The sequence below is a fragment of the Pogoniulus pusillus genome, chromosome 8, assembly GCF_015220805.1.
Source record: "Pogoniulus pusillus isolate bPogPus1 chromosome 8, bPogPus1.pri, whole genome shotgun sequence".
Classification (NCBI taxonomy): Eukaryota; Metazoa; Chordata; class Aves; order Piciformes; family Lybiidae; genus Pogoniulus; species Pogoniulus pusillus.
Genome location: NC_087271.1, coordinates 3322923 through 3339677, shown reverse-complemented (window position 1 = coordinate 3339677; position 16755 = coordinate 3322923). Strand labels below are relative to the sequence as shown.

The 16755-nt window shown below is 48.1% G+C and overlaps 1 protein-coding gene across 1 annotated transcript in view; it reads right to left on the bottom strand.

Moving 5' to 3' along the window:
• The window catches only part of PATJ (PATJ crumbs cell polarity complex component), a 216906-nt gene that overhangs the window by 19579 nt on the left and 180572 nt on the right, over nucleotides 1–16755 (bottom strand). Inside the window, 4 exon segments of the mRNA XM_064147032.1 lie at nucleotides 4069–4155; nucleotides 5294–5441; nucleotides 9252–9445; nucleotides 11943–12026. Of these exon segments, the coding sequence (XP_064003102.1) occupies nucleotides 4069–4155; nucleotides 5294–5441; nucleotides 9252–9445; nucleotides 11943–12026 (513 nt within the window).

Sequence of the window (16755 nt, the reverse complement as noted above, 5' to 3'; positions counted from 1 at the left end):
TGCCCAGAAGCATCCTTGTGAAGATTTCCCTGTCCAAATTAGAGCCCAATATTTAACTGATTAGTATCTAGTTGTGGGTGGAGCTTTCCAGAAATAAAATTAATGACATATTTTATGATTCCTGCCTCGTTAATTGCCCCAACCAAATCAACATCTAACATCTAAGTTGTTTGGATCTGCTCTAGAGGAATTAGGATTAAATTCCTTTCCTTATTCCCAGTTTGTCTCAGAATATGAGAGGGGGAGATGATGGTTGCTGCTAAAGCTAGTGGGACTCTTAGAATCACAGAAGAGACCTCCAAGCTCATCCAGTCCAACCTAGCCAATCAACCAGACCATGGCAATAAGTGCCTCAGCCAGGCTTGGCTTCAACACCTACAGGCACAGCCACTCCACCACCTCCCTGGGCAGCCCATTCCAATGCCAATCACTCTCTCTGCTAACAACTTCCTCCTAACATCCAGCCTAGACCTCTCCTGGCACAACTTGAGACTCTGTCCCCTTGCTTTGTTGCTGGGTGCCTGGCAGAATAGCCCAACCCCACCTGGCTACAGTCTCCCTTCTGGTAGCTGTAGACAGCAATGAGCTCTGCCCTGAGCCTCCTCTTCTGCAGGCTGCACACCCCCAGCTCCCTCAGCCCCTCCTCACAGGACTGTGTTCCTTTAGGACAAGCGTGCACGAAGCAGCCAGGACTGCTACCAGCTCTTCTCACGCAAGCTGGGCTAACACTTGCACCCATCTTGTTGCACAGCAGCAATCTACAAGCTCTGTTATTTTATCTGAATGCATTCTCTGATTACAAGGTCCTGGAACTGGCTCTGCTCTTTCACTTGACCAAGAACCTACTCTTATCTCCAGAGTAACATCCTGGGTGCAGGATGAGATGCCTGTGCTGACAAAAGGGAAAGCCTCCAAAGATAGCCGCTTGTGCTGGTTCCCAATGCTTGACCATCCATATACAGCCCTCCTTTTCCCTATCTCCATATCTGACTTTATCTTCAGACTTTGCCCACGGAGGGAACATCATTATCAATTTAGGAAGTGTGTCTGAACAACTGGTTTCACCCAGGGCCAGACCTTTTCAGCTAAGCTGCTTTATACAAAACAAAGATCTGGTCTGTACTTCTGCATCCACAGCAGAGCTTTCTGCCTCTAAATGCATTAAGGCGGCGAATCAAAAGCTCTGGCAGCATTTATCTCGACTGACCAGGGTGCAGCTGTCAGTGACAAACAACAGGCAGAGCACAATTTCCACCTCGAGTTGCCAATTCATGGGTCAGTTAACAGAATTCGCAATGGGCGTGAAAGAAATCACTGTCCTGCACCACAAGGCTTCAATTTCTGCCATCAAAGGTATGCAATGGACCAAGAAAAAAAAAAGCCAAGTGGGGACAAAAGTTCTGGATGCTCTTAGCCAGCAGCTTCTAAAGCACTGCTTGCAGTTGTGCAAATCATTCAGGCTGATTTGCTGCATTATCTGCCAACAGTTTTATAACCCTTGGAAGGGTTTCGCTGAGAAACGTTTCTCCAGTGTTCAAAATCACCAAGTCAGGGAGCTGTGAGATGAAGGCTCTCCAATGACTGGGCATTAAGAGCAGCAATTAAGGTTTCTGGTACTAAATGAATCACTGGTTTCCTGCATGAGCCTCAGTTGCTACACAGAAAAGGGGATGATGTTTGGTTTGGTTTGATTTTCCACCTGGAATCATGTTAGATACTACAGCATTTTCCTTCCTTTTCAGCCACAATTTCAGCCACAGTAAAAGCAGGTGGATAATTTTTAACCATTACTTTTTGGTTACAGTGCTAGTTTGAGCCTAGCTGGGATAGTTTAGTGAGAAGAATTAGATGCTAGGCTGTGAAAAGGAAACAATGGTGATGGCTGCTGCACTCATAGGCTTGCTGAGATGGATAAGAACAAGAATGCAAACATAGATAAGGGAGTTGCTCTTGGGCTCTGGCTGCATGCACTTCTCTCCCTAACCTGCTGTGTGACTAATCCATCTGCTTCCTAACCCCTCTGGCTGATCCTCCAAACTCACTTTGAACATAAGGCAAAGTCTGGGGTAAGGTAGAGGGGTGAGAGGAAGGTGGAAGGGTGGTTGGTAGCCCCTCCTGGGGACTCTGGTTTCTGGGAGGGCTGCTGTGTTTCTCCATTGCTTTTTAACTTGCCTATTTCTGTCTAGAGCTGTATAGACTGTAAACACCTGCTGAGAGACTTGGGACTTTTTTGTCTGGAAAAGAGAAGACTTAGAGGGGATTTGATAAATGTTTATAAACACCTGAGGGCTGGGGGTCAGGAGCAGGGGCACAGGCTCTGCTCTCTTGCTCCCTGAGATAGGACAAGGAGCAATGGGTGTAAGTCGCAGCAAAAGAGGTTCCACCTCAACACAAGGGGGAACTTGTGAGGTGGCTGATCCCACCATAGCCATGGCTCCATAGCCTTTCCCTTAGGCTTTGTGGTGGCTGATCCCACCATAGCCATGGCTCCATAGCCTTTCCCTTAGGCTTTGTGGTGGCTGATCCCATCATAGCCATGGCTCCATAGCCTTTCCCTTAGGCTTTGTGGTGGCTGATCCCATCATAGCCATGGCTCCATAGCCTTTCCCTTAGGCTTTGTGGTGGCTGGTTCCAGCATAGCCATGGCTCCATAGCCTTTCCCTTAGGCTTTGTGGTGGCTGATCCCACTGGTGTGCAGCCTCTCCTGCCTGCTTACACATCAGTGTGAGAAGGAGATGTGCAGGCAACATCTCCCAGGTCCCTGACAGTTGCCCCCAGACAGAGAGGGGTAAAAATACTCCAGAGCAAGAGTGTGGCTGTGAACCACAGCTTGTCTCTCTCAGGGACACTGGCAACTTAAATAAACAGCAAAGCAGTCAGTCTTCAGAAGGAAAATCCATTAAGAAAAGTTTTCTAAGTCATCTTGCCTTGTTTTTCTCCCCTTGCAGTACTCAGCCCTTAATACTACCAGGATCAGTGTAGGAGCTGATTGAGGGGTGCAGGGAGAGGGGGAAAAGCCCTGCACTGATTGAAAAATGAATTGTTGTCCTCGCTTCAGGTAAAAAGCAAGTGAAGCAGGAAATTGCTCTGTGTTTTCTTTGAGAGGAAAGCAGCTCTCATGTGGTTCTGCCACAAGATAGGAGAAGATACAGTTCAGTTTCATTAACTCGTTTTGATTGACAAAACAGCTGCAGAAAAGACAGTCAGCTTTTTTTTTTTTTCCCCAGGTCTAAATAAAACCCTAAATTCTGGGCAGCACTGCTGGAGAAAGATAGGACACAGCTTTGGTGTCTGTGTGCTGGTTTGAGCCTAGTTGGGATATTTTGGCGAGAAGAATTAGATGCTAGGCTGTGAAAAGGAGACAGTGGTGATGGATACTGCACTCATAGGCTTGCTGAGATGGATAAGAACAAGAACATAAACATAGGTAAGAGAGTTGCTCTCTGGCTTTTGGACCTGCACTTCTGTCTCTCTAACCTGTCATCTGTGTGATTAATCCCTCTGCTTCCTAACTCCCCTGGCTGACCTTCCAAACTCACCTTGAATGTAAGGCAAAGTCTGGGGTAAGGTAGAGGGGTGGGAAGAAGGTGGAAGGGTGGTCGGGAGCCCCTCCTGGGGACTCTGGTTTCTGGAAGGGCTGTTGTGGTTCTCTATTACTTTTTAGCTTGTCTATTTCTGTCTATAGCTGTATAGACTGTAAGTATCTGCTTGGATATTGCGCTAAGCTGTTAACAGAAAGCTTCATTCTAATTTCCAGCTTGACTCAGTCTAGTCTGGGTGATTTTAACCAGTGTGGATGGGTGGGTAACACTCAAACCATCACAGTGTGTCAGGAAGACACTCCTTAAACATCAATGACAACAACAAATCCCCTGTTAAACAGCACTTCTGTTTCATCAGCCTTTCAGCATGACGACTGCGCCGCAGTTCAGCACAGAAAATTACTGTGATAGAATATTTTGTTCTGCATTTTCAGCGGAGTCTGTGGAAGGCTGAGCCTTCCTGTGCACTGTCCCCTGTGCCCTGCCCTTCCCAGCTCTGCTTTCTCTACATGAATTTGTCACTAACCTGAGTGGTTTGGGCTGTTTTCCGTGACGACAGCCACGATCCAGCTCGCAATCTCCCAAGCTCGAGATGGACAAGGCCTTGGGCACACTTGGAAAAGAAATCAAAATCAAATGTACAGTATTTAAGTAGACCTAGAATATTTCATGCTCTCCTGGAGAGAATTGTGTTTATATTCAGCACCACGACCCCATGAAGAAAACCACAAGGAATGCTCAAAACATGAACATTTGTATTTAGACAATATGAAAAGAGCCTGTCCTTGGATTAAGGTTTAGTCTGGAGGTTTCTCCCTGTTGCTGAAGCCAGGAGGAATTTTCCTACTGGCAAAGTGTAGATGGACAATTACTCAGTGAAAATAAACACAAAGCTCCCCCCACTCTTAACCAGACATTTGCCACTGAGGCTCACAGAAAACACTTCAGAGTAAAAAGTGCTGCAGAAGAGGGTGAATTTAAGACGTGCATTCAATCCTTGCATCACCAATTTCTAGGTCTTAAACAGGTAAGCTTTTGGCCAGGTATCAGCCCCAACTGGAAAAAGCAAGGAAAGAATTATCTTTTCCCTTCAGAATGAAAGAAATCACATGAAGAAACATCAGTGATGATGGCAGGGGAAAAGCCCTTGCCTCCAGATGTAGTTTTGAACAGAAATAGGTCTGCAGCGTTGCTTCCACCTGGCCTTTCCTCCCTGGTCCGGGCTGAAGTTGCATGGAGGAGCTCACATGAGGCACTGACAGCCAGGTTATCCTTTGCCCTCTCCTCTGAATCAGGCAGCAAGATGCTTTTTATAGTCTGAAAAAGCAACTTCTCCCAAACTGTCCAACTTCAGAGCATAAAATCACTGCTGGAAGAAGCAAAGCTTTGCAGAAACAGAATTCAGCTGCCAGGCTAGTGCAGCAGAGCCAAAGGCATTTTATTTCAGTTCTGCTTTGTATGCCTCTCACCTCTCCAAATATTTTTCTAACCTATGAAATGCACAGTTGCATTTTCAAACGAGTGCCTGAACACTACAGGGGTCTTTGTTTTCCCACTTCATATCATCCTGCTTCTAAATATCCACAGAGAAGTGATTTTAAATGGATCTCCCAAAGTTATTTCAGATGAAATCCCTCTGTCAGTAATCAATTTGAGCTGTCCTGCCTAGGTGTGAATAGCACTCCAGGATAATGACCTTGCATAGTGTCAGCAACTGCAATTCAATCCCTTAAAATGCATTATGTACTCACCTTAAGTATAGTGGCAACAGTCTCTTGTGAGGCATTTCTCATATCCTCTCCATTTACAGACAAAATCTGATCTCCTTGAATTAATCTTCCATCTAAGTCAGCAGCTCCTCCTTTAACAATGTCAGAGATAAACACTCCACTTCCATTTCTAACAATGCAAGAAGCATATGGCTAATTACACAATGCAATATTCTGTGGGAGACCAATTTAGATTACTTGCATTTAACAGACATTAGAAGGAACCTGTGAGCAGAGAAAGGACTACTTTTACACCCCACTCAACTGTTTCGAGTGCAAAGATTCAGTGGGTTCTAAAACCAAGGCGTGTTTTGCTGTCTTTAATGCTGCCTTTCCTCCTCAACTGTTACTTCTGATTGTATGGTCCATAAAGATTCAAGAAAAATATCACTTGGAGAAATAAAAGGTTGGGGATGGGTCTAAGATGGAGTTAAACTATTTCCTGATGTGCCTGATATGAATTATGCAGCCTCGGCTTAGTTTCTTCTGTGCTCTCCCTAAAGATTCAGCTCAATTTCTTTTCTAGAAGCCTGGAGGCCCCCAACAGAAAAGCAGGGAGAAGTCTGCAGAAAAGACTGTTACAGTTTGCACATGAGTTATGCAGTGACAATCCCAGCTCCATGGCTCTTCACCTGCAGCAGGGGCAGCAAGGCTGGTGGAAGAAACAGGCCACACAGACAAGGGAATCAGAAGCGTGGCCAGCAGGGCAAGGGAGGGGATTCTGCCCCTTTGCTCTGCTCTCCTCAGACCCCACCTGGACTACTGTGTGCAGTTCTGGAGCCCCCAGCACAAGAAGGACATGGAACTGTTTGAGCCAGTCCCAAGAAGGGCCACAAAGATGCTCAGAGGGCTGGAGCAGCTCTGCTATGAGGACAGGCTACAAGAGTTGGGGCTCTGCAGGCTGGAGAAGGCTTTGAGGAGACCTTGGAGTCGTCTTCCCAGTATCTGAAAAGGGATACAGGAAGGCTGTGGAGAGACTATTGACAAGGTCTTGTAATGATAGGGTGAGGAGGAATGGGTTTAAACTGGCAGAGGGGAGATTCAAACTAGCTGTTAGAAAAGGGTTCTTTGGAGTGAGGGTGGTGAGACACTGGCACAGGTTGTCCAGGGAGGTTGTGGAGCACAGAAGCACCCAACGTGAACTTTGGCTGCTTCTGTGCTCCACAACCTCCCTGGAGATGTTCAAGGCCAGGTTGGATGAGGCCTTTAGCAACCTGTTCTAGTGGGAGGTGATCCTGCTTATGGCAGTGAATTGGAATTGGATGATCCTTGAGGTCCCTTCCAACCTAAACCACTCTAGGATTTATTTATCAGCTCCAACCTCCTGATCTCCAAAGACTGCAGACACCTCTGTGCTGGTCACAGCAGACTGGGCTGGCTGGTGTGAACTGGTTCCTCTGCAACTCCTAGATTGGATGCTGGGTATCCTTTACCCTGAAGGATGCAACACTTCACAACCTGAACGATAGCCAAGTATCATACAACTAGCTTCAGAAAGCAGGCTACCTCAAAGGTGGAAATCAAAGGCTCGTGGGATGTCAGGGGTTGGAAGGGACCCAAAGAGATCACTGAGTCCAACCCCCCTGCCAGAGCAGGACCACACAATCTAGCTCAGGTCACAGAGGAATGCATTCAGACAGGCCTTGAAAGTCTCCAGAGAAGGAGACTCCACAACCTCTCTAGGCAGCCTGTTCCAGTGCTCTGGGACCCTTACAGTAAAGAAGTTCCCCCTTGTGTTGAGGTAGAACTTCCTGTACTGCAGCTTCCATCCATTGCTGCTTGTCCTATCCCAGGGAGCAAGTGAACAGAGCCTGTGTTCTGCCCCCTTCCTCACACCCAGAAGACAACTCAGTGGCCAGGCTGGATGATCATTATAGGTCTCTTCCAACTGAACTATTCTAATATCAAGGTCGCTTAAAAGGGCAAAGAGAGGGGAAGTTGGGCCTGTGTTGGCTTAGCTGTTATGGCCTGGAGGGCCAACCAGACCCTGGGTTGCAGCAGGAGAAGTGTGGCCAGTAGGTGGAAGGAGGTGATTCTCCCCCATCTACTCTGCTCTGCTGAGACCCCACCTGGAGTACTGCATCCAGTTCTGGAGCCCCTATTACAAGAGGGATGTGGAGATGTTGGAGTGTGTCCAGAGAAGGGCCATGAGGATGCTCAGAGGGCTGCAGCAGCTCTGCTGTGAGCACAGACTGAAAGAGTTGGGGCTGTGCAGTCTGCAGAGGAGGAGGCTCCCAGGTGACCTTCTTGTGGCCTGCCAGGATCTGAAGGGAGCCTACAAAAAAGCTGGGGAGGGACTTTTTAGGCTCTCAGGGAGTGACAGGACTGGGGGGAATGGAGCAAAGCTGGAGGTGGTGAGACTGAGCCTGGACATGAGGAGGAAGTTGTTGAGCATGAGAGTGGTGTGAGGCTGGAATGGGGTGCCCAGGGAGGTGGTTGAGGCCCCATCCCTGGAGGTGTTTAAAGCCAGGCTGGATGAGGCTGTGGGCAGACTGATCTACAGGAGGATGTCCTTGTCCATGGCAGGGAGGTTGGAACTAGGTGATCCCTGTGGTCCCTTCCAACCCTGACTGATTCTATGATTCTATGGTTATCCTCACAAGAGAAGCACTTAGCAATGGCACAGGAAGTTTTGCAAAGGTGGGGGGGCTAGAGAGTTGTGACTGCCATCTGCAGAGTAATTGGCACAAGCTAAATGAATTACTCAGCCCACAATCTGCTCACAACACCTCGGTTAAGCATGGGCACTCTCATTAAAACACTGCTGCAGCAACTTTACTGACCAGGAGCAGTCAGGATAATGATAAGATGATCTGTAATTGGGAAGATGAATTCTTCAGGGCAATAGAGAAGAGGAACCATATGACTCTGACGCACCAACACCCAACGGGTGCTCACCACGGTCAGGCTGTGAATCTCTTCTGGCAGTGCAAGGTTAGCTCTACCAGTGCCCTGCTTCCAGTGATCCAATAGCAATGGCTTAGAAACGCTGCAGCAAAAAAGTCACAGTGTATTAAGCAGCTGCTACCACTGTAGCTCAGATTCTGCTCTGAGCTCGCAGAACTGCTATCTGCAGTGTAGTGCTGTCACTTCGGTGTCATTGAGGATTTGGGTCTAACTCAGCTTCACTGACACTGGCCCCTTTGAACTTGAGGAGCTAAAGCTAACTCACACATCCATTTTTATAGAATGATAGAGTGGTTTGGGTTGGAAGGACCTTTAAAGCTCACCTAATTCAAATCCCCTGCAGTCAGCAGGGACATTTTCACCTACACGAGGTTGCCCAGAGTTCATAAAATCATAGAATCAACCAGGTTGGAAGAGACCTCCAAGATCATCCAATCCAACTTATCACCATCCAGCCCTATCCAGTCAACCAGACCATGGCACTAAGTGCCCCATCCAGGCTTTGCTTCAACACCTCCAGGGACAGTGACTCCACCACCTCCTTGGGCAGCCCATCCATGCAACCTGACCTGAAATGGTTTCCAGGGATGTGGCATCTGCTACTGATCTGGGTAACTTGGGCCAGTGTCTCACCACCCTCACCATAACAAAAATTTTAAAGGCACATGCTGGTACTTGGAAAGAGGAAGGTCTCTCCTCCTATTCTGCAATCAGGAAAGCCTCCAAGTCCTGAGACAAAGCTACACTGAAGCCAGAACAGTGAGATGATGACTCCTGATCTGCACACACAGGGAGCTCTCTGGGGCAACAGCATCCTTTAATGCACACGTGTCATTGCTCTGACCAAGAAGCCAGGACCTGTGCTGTATGGCATGTATGCTCTATGCTCCATGGCATAGTTGAAGACATTTAAACCCAAAATTCTGTTCCTTACAGAGCTGTCCTTGATTCCACAGTCCATGTCATGGCTACGTGGCAAAAAAGCAGCACACTTCTCATTCGAAGAGCAGCCCAAACAGCGAGAGGCTCTTACCGTTTCCCAGCTATGCTGAGCCCTAGTCCTCGGCCTGTTTTCTTCTGGATGTCCACATAGAAAATCTCCAGGTTTTCTTCATCTTTGTAGTGTGCTTCATCTCTATAAACAACCAGCTGCACCTTCTGGGGAGTCTGCCTCAGCGCGGTGATAGCTTCCTCATGGCTGGCATTGCGCAGATCGATCCCGTTCACCTGGAAGAATCAGTGTTTGCTTTCCAAATGACATGTATAAATGATCATCTCATCACGTCCTCCCCTTCTGGGACAGGAGAAATCTGTCACATGGACACCCCCTGGCACTCTGACTTAGTGCTCCCATTTCCAGAGGGCTGAGCTTCTGGATCTCCTACTGAGCACGAGCTCAGTGCTTTGCAGAGTAAATCACAACTACCTGAACACTTTGGCACGTAAGTTTTGTGGGTGTTCATAGAATCAGCCAGGTTGGAAGAGACCTCCAAGCTCAGCCAATCCAACCTAGCACCCAGCCCTAGCCAATCAACCAGACCATGGCACTAAGTGCCTCGTCCAGGCTTTTCTTCAACACCTCCAGGGATGGAGACTCCGCCACCTCCCTGGGCAGCCCATTCCAATGCCAATCACTCTCTCTGACAACAACTTCCTCCTAACATCCAGCCTAGACCTCCCCTGGCACAACTTCAGACTGTGTCCCCTTCTTCTGTTGCTGGGTGCAACAGAGACCAACCCCACCTGGCTATAGCCTCCCTTCAGGTATTTCTTCCTCTCTTTTTAAATGCTGAAACCTCAAACAATGCCTCTTTCTTACAAACAAAGTGGGACATGCTCCTTTGAGCTTCCTAGATCTCTTATTGCTCAGATTCTGTCTCCCCCTGCTTCACCAGGCTGAAGACAGAGAAAGAATCAGAAACGTGAGCAAATGGGAATGGCAGAGGGCAGGCAGGACAGAGGAAGAGGTGATTTTGCTTTGTTCCAATAGATGGCACACAAGACCGCTGCTGCAGCAGCTCTCACTCACACTGCTCTTTAGCAGAAGCTGAGAAGCTTTCAGCATTTCAATTAACTCCAGACAGAACAAGAAGTAGTGGCAGAAACGTTCAAGTCTCTTCTCCCAGGCACCCAGTGACAGAACAAAAGGACACTGTTTAGGCTGGACATTAGGAAGAAACTCTCCACAGAAAAGAGTGATTGCCCATTGGAATGGGCTGCCCTGGAGGTGTTTAAAAGGAAGCTGGATGAGGCACTTTGTGATTTAGTTAATTAGAAGGGTTGGGTGATAGGTTGGACTCGATGATCCTAAAGTTCTCTTCCAACCTAGGTTTAATTCTGTGATCCTATGAAGCATTAAAAACTCCACTATGGCAACTTGCAACCCCATCCCTTCATTTTGTCAAGCATGATCCACAGAGGCCTTTTGAAGTCACTTTGCCAATATTCTGTGGACAAAATAATTTCCAACTTCTTATTTAAAACCAAATAAATAAATAAACAAACCAAACCCAATGCTTAGATACTTCTGGGAAGTCTTTTTAAGGCGGCAGCAGCACCAACTGTAGTAATCAACTAACAAAAGCAATGTCAATCCACTTCATACAATAAGTTTTAAGATAATGGCAATATTTCTTAGGATTTTTAGATATGCAAAGTGATAATCATTCTTGGGTTTACATTAAGATAATTAAGCCTATTCTACAGTAATCACCCCTCTTTCTGTCCTACTTCTGCACACATTTATTTGCGTTCTTTAACACCGACTTTATCGTACTAATCTGAAAGTCAAAGTTGTCTTTTTGATTCATTAGCAGGGCTTTTTAAAAGCTGAAATAAAAACCCCCACAATGTTGTGGCACACAGACATTAGCACTTTCCTGTTTGGCCAGAGAAGCACTCATTAACCTTCCCCATTTTTGCCCCCTAATTACTGTGCTCTGGTAATACACGGTTATTTATGAAACGAAAGCAACGTTCAGCCTTAAACGCTAAAAAAAAACCCCACACACAACCCCACAGCAATATTTTCAGTGCAAGAGCTGTAAAGACAACTCCCCAAGTACCCCTTGCTATTTTTCTAACCCTACACACCAAAGCCTTAATGGCCATACTGGGAATTTGTCCCGATCTGACAGCGAGAGACGCTGCAAGCAGCTGCGCTGAACCCCTGCCTGACGCAAGTTTCATTTGCAGACCGATACTTCCCTCTTAACCCTTTCCCTCCTCCAGTTCCAAGGCTGTTTGTGGGAATAACACAGACATAATTGTCTGTGTTCTCTGGTTTTCTGGGCCACAGCCTGCAGCTCTCCCAGCAATGCCACACGCGGGTGCCGTGAGCTCTGCTGCAGGGATGCTCGCGGTGATGCTGTGGCCACCCTCACCCTCTTGCCCTGTGTTCTGCCAGCTCCATGCTCTGTTCCCAGCAGCACAAAGGTACTGGAGCAGGCCTCAAATGAAAGATTAAACAGATGAATAATACTGAGCTATTGGACATGACAGCTGAACTATGTAATTCGAGGACTGCCTTGCTCAATTAAATTTAATACATTCTCCATTTGTACCTTTCCCTTTATAGGAATATAGAAGGAGATAGGAATGCTCTTGGTGAGAGAAAAGGAGCTTTGGGTACAGGTCCTACCCGACAAGCTCTTTCCCTGGGTTGCACTGAAGCATACACAAGAAGTGTAGAGTCAGGAATATACATGGAGAGAGACTCATTTACCTCCAGAATTTGATCCCCGGCCCAAAGCCTGCCATCTCGGGCTGCTGCCCCTTCTTCATACACTTCATGGATCACTATGGCATCCTGTGGGAAGAAGAGGATGGCGTGAATCCTCCCTTCAAAAACGCCCCAAAATGGGCAGCCACGACCTGCCCCACACAACCCACTGCCCTACTGCAGGAAGGCACAGCGCTGCACGGCAGGAAGAGCAAGGCTGTAACAGAGGAAGGTATTATGTTGGTGTTTGGGGATAAGAAATTAACTGCCATGACCAAAATACAGACAGCTAACGGAAAGGTAAAAAGAATTCAGTTCACCACTTCAGGGTCGCCTTGTCCAAAGCTCCTCAGGCTTCCATCACTTGTATCCACTGGCATTAGCAGGATGTGAACTCCGTGTGAACCACTGTATTAATATCATCTACTTTTTTATGATATTATTTAAAACCAGATTCTTTGGAGCTATGAATATTTTTAGGGACTTGGCAGAGAACTCAGCTTTAAGCAAGAGCCGAATGCCTTGTGGTAAATAGCGCCGGTTCAATCTGTAAGAAATGAAATCCAGAAGAAAGGAACAATGGCAAACATTAGTTTATTACTGAGGTTGGAAAATGTAGGCAGTGGCAGATGTAGCTTCAGGGAAGGTTTCAGTGATTTAATCTTATTGCCAGCAATAGATGTCCCCAAAGAAAAAGCATTACAAAGAACATACTGTTCTCTGGCTGGTGCTTTCCCTTTGCATTGTTCTGGTTCTTTTGGCTTTTTGTTGGGTTTTCTTTTTCTCTCCCCCTGAAACAAATAGGTGAACATCCTGCCGCAGCTCCTCAGCTGCAGGATGGGACGGTGAACTGTGACTTCTCCAGTGCCACCAGCCTCACAGAAGAACCGCCTGTGCTGCACTCTACAGCGGCTCTGGATAAACAGGAGTTGTATCTAATCTTCAGTTAGATACAAAGGTCTTGGATAAGTCATGCTCAGGCAAACAGACCCTCCAAAAACGCTATGATTGTGGTGTTCCTTCACTAGCTTGAAGCATGAGTCAAAGAGGAGCCTTTCCGCAGCGTCTGCAACAAGAGGCAGGGAGGTTAGCAGCGTGCAAGCCCTGCTGTGCACTGCCTTCCTGCAGCAGGAGCAGGAAATAGCTGCTGGGGCAGAACAAAGTACCTTGGTGTTTTGAAAACACTGTTAGATACTACATCTCTCATCACCGAGTTAACTCCCCCCCGTGCTGCCTCACAATCCTTTCCCAGCACACACGGTGCATGTCGAACAGAGAGAAAACTCAAATGCCCTTAAGCTACAGCCTCTGATCAAGACAACATTGAGAGCATTATTCTTTTTCACTCCCACTACACCTTATTTAATGATGTGGACTTGTATCTACAGCCGTCCTGCTGCTGCTGCTGGAGCACAGCACCACTGTCACAGGCTCCTCTCTTTGATTCATAGACACCAGCAAGTGAAAAAAACCAAAAGCCTGGAGGATTCTAATCACAAATGGATTACAGCTGATATAAGTGTCCCAGATGGAGGGGGAAGGAAAAAAAATTACTTTAATCTACATAAATGAAGGCAAAATACTATGAGCTGTGTACCTTTCTCCCCTAAAGGTAGGGGAGAAAATCAAAAGAATGGTTTGATTCAGGAAAAAAGTACTATATGTAGAGAGAATCATGGAATGGTTTAGGTTGGAAAGGACCTCAAAGATCAGCCAGTTCCAAACCACTGCCACAGGCAGGGACAACTCTCATTGCAACAGGTTGCTTGAGGCCTCATCCAACCTGCTCTTGAACACCTCCAGGGAGGTTGTGGAGCACAGAAGCACCCAATGTGATCAAAGATCACTTTGCCTCTGTGCTCCACAACCTCCCTGGACAACCTGCGCCAGTGTCTCACCACTCTCACTGCAAAGAACCCTTTCCTAACAGCTAGATTCAATCTCCCCTCTGCCAGTTTAAACCCATTACCCCTCGTCCTGTCATTACAAGACCTTGTCAGTAGTCCCTCCCCAGCCTTCCTGTAGGTCCCCTTCAAATACTGGAAGGCCACTCTAAGGTCTCCTCAAAGCCTTCTCTTCTCCAGGCTGCAGAGCCCCAGCTCTTGTAGCCTGTCCTCATAGCAGAGCTGCTGCAGCCCTCTGAGCATCTTTGTGGCCCTCTTCTGGGCTTACTCTAACAGTTCCATGTCCTTCTTGTGCTGGGGGCTCCAGAACTGCACAGTGTCCAGGTGGGGTCTGAGGAGAGCAGAGAAAAGGGGCTGAATCCCCTCCCTTGCCCTGCTGGCCACACTGCTCTTAGAACCATAGAATTGTAGAACCACAGAATCAACAAAGCTGGAAGAGACCTCCAAGCTCATCCAGTCCAACCTAGCACCCAGCCCTAGCCAGTCAACCAGACCATGGCACTAAGTGCCTCAGCCAGGCTTTGCTTGAACACCTCCAGGGATGGAAACTCCACCACCTCCCTGGGCAGCCCATTCCAATGCCAATCACTCTCTCTGCCAGGAACTTCCTCCTAACATCCAGCCTAGACCTCCCCTGCCACAACTACAGACTGTGTCCCCTTGTTCTGCTACTGCTTGCCTGGCAGAAGAGCCCAACCCCACCTGGCTACAGCCTCCCTTCAGGTAGTTGCAGACAGCAATGAGCTCTGCCCTGAGCCTCCTCTGCTGCAGGCTGCACACCCCCAGCTCCCTCAGCCTCTTCTCACAGGGCTGTGCTCCAGGCCCCTCACCAGCTTTGTCGCCCTCTGCTGGACACCTTCCAGCACCTCAACATCTCTCTTGAATTGAGGAGCCCAGAACTGGACACAGCACTCAAGGCTGCTGTCTGGGCCGCACTCACACTGCAGGCTCACACACTGCAGGGCTGCACTCACACTGCAGGCTCACACACTGCAGGCTCACACACTGCAGGGCTGCTCACACACTGCAGGGCTGCACTCACACTGCAGGGCTGCACTCACACTGCAGGCTCACACACTGCAGGCTCACACACTGCAGGGCTGCTCACACACTGCAGGGCTGCACTCACACTGCAGGGCTGCACTCACACTGCAGGCTCACACACTGCAGGCTCACACACTGCAGGGCTGCACTCACACTGCAGGCTCACATACTGCAGGGCTGCACTCACACTGCAGGCTCACACACTGCAGGGCTGCACTCACACTGCAGGCTCACACACTGCAGGGCTGCTCACACACTGCAGGGCTGCACTCACACTGCAGGCTCACACACTGCAGGGCTGCTCACACACTGCAGGGCTGCACTCACACTGCAGGCTCACACACTGCAGGGCTGCACTCACACTGCAGGCTCACACACTGCAGGGCTGCACTCACACTGCAGGCTCATGTTTGATTGGTTGGATTAGGAAAAAAAATAGATTTATAGGCAGAGAGACACTAGTGGCAACTGCAGGGTTTTGTGAAATAGCTGAAGCAGCTATTAAGCAGTGGAACAGAGGAACACCTGCATGTCCATCTCAGCAGCACTGCCAAAAATCTCTGCTTCATGTCTTAGATCTTCTCTGGGTTGTGAGGTTTTGGTTGTTGTGGGTTTCTGGTTGTTTGGTGGTTGGGTTTCTTTTAGGTCACCTTTGTTTTAAAGCTGATCATGTAACTCTAAGTCAACAGAAGAGACTTTTGCCTGGGTGAAAGCCAGGATGGTGACAGTGTTTTTTCACCTGAGGCTGATTGTGGGTAACTATGAGGAAGAAAAGCTGAGTCTGCAGTTTTGGACTTCCACAGCACACTTCTAGTTCTTTAAACATTTCACAAAGGAAGGCACTTAATGAGATAGCACAAAATGAGAAGCACCACATGAGCCAGCAGTGTGCACTTGCAGCCCAGAAAGCCAACCAGAGCCTGGGCTGCATCCGGAGAAGTGTGTCCAGCAGGTGGAGTGAGGTGATTCTCCCCCTCTACTCTGCTCTGCTGAGACCCCACCTGGAATACTGCATCCAGTTCTGGAGCCTCTATTACAAGAAGGATGTGGAGATGCTGGAGAGTGTCCAGAGAAGGACCTCGAGGATGCTCAGAGGGCAGGAGCAGCTCTGCTGTGAGCACAGACTGAAAGAGTTGGGGCTGTTCAGTCTGCAGAAGAGGAGGCTCCCAGGTGACCTTCTTGTGGCCTTCCAGTATCTGAAGGGGGCTACAAAAAAGCTGGGGAGGGACTTTTTAGGCTATCAGATAGTGACAGGACTGGGGGGAATGGAGCAAAGCTGGAGGTAGGTATGTTCAGACTGGACATGAGGAGGAAGTTCTTCACCACGAGAGGGGTGAGAGCCTGGAATGGGCTGCCCATGGGTTGTGGCCCCATGGCTGGAGGTATCACAGTATCACAGTATCACCAAGGTTGGAAGAGACCTCACAGATCATCAAGTCCAACCCTTTGTGGTCAGCTTCATCTAGGGCAGGGTGTCCCTGGGCATGGCAGAGAGGTTGGAACTGGATGATCTTTGTGGTCTCTTCCAACCCTGACTAATTCTATGATTCTGTAATTGAAAATACCTGACTAGCTTGTTAAGACAGCATCATTCAACCAGGACAGACCAGGGCAGTGGATGAAGATGGGTTTGGTAGCAAAATGGCAGTGGAACCACGGTAACAGCAGGCTGGGCACACATCCAGGATGGTTAAACCGAGCCCTTCCATACTGTGATGAATCTGGTATTTCCTAACCTCTGAGCAAGGAGCCTTCAATCCTACTTCTTAAAGTTTGTTTTCCATCTGTGGTTGCATTGAAGAGGGTCACCAAACTGGAGTCATCAGCTTTTTGCCAGCACTGCATTATGAAATGTAAACCTGCACATA